The sequence below is a fragment of the Eleginops maclovinus genome, chromosome 9 (genome assembly GCF_036324505.1).
Source record: "Eleginops maclovinus isolate JMC-PN-2008 ecotype Puerto Natales chromosome 9, JC_Emac_rtc_rv5, whole genome shotgun sequence".
NCBI classification, from domain to species: domain Eukaryota; kingdom Metazoa; phylum Chordata; class Actinopteri; order Perciformes; family Eleginopidae; genus Eleginops; species Eleginops maclovinus.
Genome location: NC_086357.1, coordinates 5,853,419 through 5,857,683, shown reverse-complemented (window position 1 = coordinate 5,857,683; position 4,265 = coordinate 5,853,419). Strand labels below are relative to the sequence as shown.

General features: G+C 39.6%; 1 protein-coding gene across 1 annotated transcript; it reads right to left on the bottom strand.

Moving 5' to 3' along the window:
* Positions 1 to 553: 553 nt before the first annotated feature.
* commd2 (COMM domain containing 2) lies at positions 554 to 4,017 on the bottom strand. The gene is made up of 6 exons (XM_063890473.1): positions 3,842 to 4,017; positions 2,718 to 2,795; positions 2,429 to 2,511; positions 2,170 to 2,244; positions 1,990 to 2,088; positions 554 to 1,169 (listed from the first exon to the last, which is right to left on the bottom strand). The coding sequence occupies exons 1-6, from the start codon at positions 3,906 to 3,908 to the stop codon at positions 960 to 962; spliced, it is 612 nt and encodes a 203-aa protein (XP_063746543.1). The 5' UTR covers positions 3,909 to 4,017; the 3' UTR covers positions 554 to 959.
* Between the last annotated feature and the right edge of the window lie 248 nt (positions 4,018 to 4,265).

Here is a 4,265-nt window from a genome sequence, read left to right as displayed (position 1 = left end):
CCTGACACCGGGCTGCTTCCTCTTCCTCTGGCACACCACACCATCTGTGCTATGTTTTATTTATCAGTGTGCAATTCTTTATTATGGGGGCATGCTCTGGATGTCTTGATACTGGCTAAACCTGAAAGTCTTCTTGGTTCCCCCCCCCCCTTTTTTTAATGTATACTTGTATTATCATATACATAAAAAATTTGCACTTATTACTATGATCACTTAGATTATCCATAGAACTTCAACAAATCATTTGTAGAATTAAAATATTGTTTTTATACTTTATTTTATAATTATTGAATAGTTAATAGTATTATATTGGCTTTGAGCAGGACACACCATGTGCCATCTAGTTCCATCATATTTGACAAAAGGCAGACCATCATTAATATTTCCAACATCAGGCAACTCACAAAAACAAAATAGAGATTAATCAAAGCACTACAGGTCTAAGCAAAAACTTATTCACACTAATACTCAACGAGATAAGAAATAGTAATTGACACCAGCGATTTCTAATTGGACTTTTTTTTTGTCCAGATGTTATTCAACAAACATGTAATAAATGGTTCATAGGCATTTTTATTGAGAATACAAACATTTATTGAATACACATGTTAATAATCATAATAATAATAAACGGCTATGCTGTGATGAAACATACAGTAATTGTGCTTGATTCGTGTTTAAACAGATGGCAGCTGCCCTTCTGCCTTTTCACTGTTGGCTTTGAAAAACCACAAGACTGGCTTTTGATGTCGTCTCACACTTCAGCACATCAGAAGCACTGTAGAATCCTTGTATTATATACAGTCTATAAGATCAGGCACATGTGACCCCAGGGTAGTAAAGCCAGTAGTCTGATGGAAGACGGCCTCTTTTTACCATCCAGGAGCTGCATGGCAAGACACTCAGCTGGAGAGGCAGTAATGTGATTTGACATATTACGCACAAACAAACCAGGGGGGTTATTTAATGTTGCGAAATATGCGCCGAGCGTGGCTGGTTTTCATGGCAGCCAGAGCGGCCTCCAGTGTGGAGATGATGTGCAGGAGGGTGCTGGGGTCCGTCTGGAGAACCTTCCCTCTGCGCGCACAGACTCCATCACCAACCCCACTCAGGAGCAGACGCAGCATCAGCATGGGAACCACCTGCTGACGGACTGCACGACTAGCCAACTGCCGGAAGATGTGAGGGAAACCATTGAAATATATGGAAGAAGAAGAGGAAGAATGAGAAGACGAAGAAGTTCAAACAAAACCAGGGCCCAAAATACCAATTGATATAGACATTAGCTGCTAGCTGTCTTTCAGCGCTGAGCTAATTTCAACAAGCTAAAGACGCTTGCTCCTTATCTAAAGCTTGGACATTCATATATATTTAAAACCGACCAGGATTTATTTAAATCTGTTGTTTTATTAAGGCTGTAATCTTTCTGACCCCCTCCTTTCACTATGTCATAGCCGCAGGCACACAAGTTGTAATGGTGCTTAGGTCTCTGTAAATTATTGAAGCTGTGATGAACTTTGTAGAAGCCACCAAGAGTAAGTACGTTTTTGAAAGTATGTCACCAAAGAAATCCACCAAGCATGTGTCATTCACACATAACATTATCACATTGAACATGAAACAGGCATGTGTTTTATGAGCCTTCACAGTTGGAAAGCTAATGTGTCATGTCATGTATTGAGATATTTTGAGGGAGAGGAACACATGTAATAAATGGTTGGATGGGATTATTTGAGGCCTGTCATGGCCACAGATACAGTTTTTTACCTTTTTGGCAGAGCCTTCAAACTATTGATTGCTATTAGGACGTAGGGCTTGCCTACTACCCTTAACTAAACAACCAATTCATTATCAAACTCAGTTATGCTTTCAAAGATTGCCCAAATACAAATGAATAAAACTAACATATTCACATTTACTACATTCTCAATATAAATGCCAAGCAGCTGAATAATAAATGATGGGGCAAATGCACAGAAACAAACACACCTGTACATCCAGTCTCCACTCCAGGTTGTGGTAAGCTGGCACATTGGAGGGTAGCTGACTCAGGATGCTGCGGATGTGAACGTGGTGCTGAAGGTAGAGCTGCAACACAAAGCTCTCATGGTCATTCAAAGTTTACAACTATGCAGCTCATTACACACCTATCACACACAGCGAAGTCACCTGTAAGAGGATCTGGTTTAGCTCCTCACTGAAACCTAAGACCAGCACAGAGTCCAGGAAATCCACTTCAGAGATCTAAATACAAGCACACAGCGCAAAGTTACCATAATGAACCTTCAGTAACGTTTTGGGGGATTTAGTGTTGCATGATGACCGAGAATAAATAGCACACATTGCTTAATGTAACAGACAAAAGCTGACATGTTGCAGGTTAAAAAAGTCCTGGCCGACATAAAGTAAGTGTGAGTGTGTGAGTCACCATGTGTTTGGAGCTCTCTGTCATCAGGAACATCAGGCCTTCCACTCCATGCTGCACCATTTCCACAGGAACACCCAGCTTCCCTGCAAGCAGTGGGTCATTATGCGTTTGACTAATTAGCATGTGTGTAAAGCTGCTCCTTATGGAAACCACAAAACATTATTAATAAATCCTGTTTATACAGTTTGTGTAAATGACAATGTACACTACTGCCTACAGTGTACACATGTTTCTCTGTGAACCAATGAGCCGCTTGCTAAGGAAGATGTGACGAAAGCCTTGTTCTTACTTGCTGCCCCCTCATATATCTTGGGACTGGTTCCTCTCCTCAAGAACTCCAGCGCTATGCGACCAAATTCCCCAACCACTGAGGAAAAAACGCAAGGAAGTATTTTGTCACTTCACTAAACCATCTGCCAAATTCAGAATCACAAATCACAGATACTATTCGTCCCACAGCGAGGAAATGTACATTATAACAGCAAAGGGGACAGTTCGGATTAAGACGAAATAAAATGGTAGATAAACATAATAAATAGATATATATCATAAATGAAATTCAAACGAGTGCCCATTCAAGGTAGATATGTAGCAGCATTAGAAAAAAAATCTAAGTAATGGAGAAGCAGCCAGTATCAAAATAACACTTTCATGGATCCCACATTAAAAGGTAATCATGGAGTAAATTGACTATGTCATAGTATTGGCACAGAGTGGGCCAGTTAATCACAGAAAAGTGCTAATTATTTATATCTAACAAATATATACAGTATAGAGCTAGAAATATGTGTGGGGGTTTTATTTTGAGTATTAGACTTCTTTACAAATCTAGCTTTCTCTCCTACTTTTTCAAAGCGAAATGTGTACCTTTCAAAGACTACTAACTGGACTACAGATTCAGTTTTTCAGGAATATGTGGCAGATTTATACATTTAATGAGCTCACACACATCTCCGTATAGTATGTAGGCTACATTTAGTCACAAGGTAGGATATTTATCACTGAAAAGATGAGTGGGGAAATATGAGTTCTCATTTCCCTTTTAAATATATTTAAACTGGTCAAAAGCACTGGGTTGATAATCTAGGTCAAATAATCAAGTGCAAGTGTTTTTGCAAATCAGATAATATCTAAGCTTTATATATATTCTATAAACCATGTTAATTATCTTTTTAGATTCACTCAAGACCTTTAAGCACTGGAAACAATAATAACGTCAACGACTTTTTAAACTGCGTAAACTTCTTTGTGATCCAAGGAAATAGAAAGGTTATAGTAAATTTAGTAGTGTGTATTTCTTAATGACAGCTGGAGGCAGCGGATGAAAGGTTGCAGTCAGCTGACAGTCATCTCCCAGGGCTGAACGAGGACCAGGTACTGACCCAGGACCAGGTACCAGGACCAGGTACTGACCTGCGGCGTCGACCTGCGGCAGGAAGGAGAGGTGTTCCTTGTGTTCCTCAGACAGAACCAGCAGCATCCTGGAGCAGCAAAAGGTTTAACTGTCAGCAACAAACAGGAAACCTAAAAGCAGTCCGATTTAGCTTAACCATGTAGCTCTCCTTCTTCTTCTGTGGTGTCTGACTGCAGCTGCATTACTGCCGCCTCCTGGATGTAATCCTCCTTCCTGTCTACAAAATGAAAAATCGTTTAAAAACATACTTACTTGAAATAAACACATTACTGAAATGTTATCATATTTGTGTATTTCATTTACATTCCAGAATTTTCTCTCAGCATGTCCTTTTTCATTGCATATTGGTTGACTTTAACAACATTGCTTTGGTGTTCCTTTTCCTGCACTTTTGCAAACACCTATACATTTTCAACCTAGCAA

Excerpts from the sequence above, each read along its gene's own strand:
- commd2 (XM_063890473.1), bottom strand. The coding sequence starts at position 3,908 with ATGCTGCTGGTTCTGTCTGAGGAACACAAGGAACACCTCTCCTTCCTG. Across the intron at positions 2,512-2,717 it reads GATATATGAGGGGGCAGCAA|GGAAGCTGGGTGTTCCTGTG; the intron begins GTAAGAACAAGG and ends CACTGCTTGCAG. Across the intron at positions 2,245-2,428 it reads CAGAGAGCTCCAAACACATG|ATCTCTGAAGTGGATTTCCT; the intron begins GTGACTCACACA and ends GCTTGTATTTAG.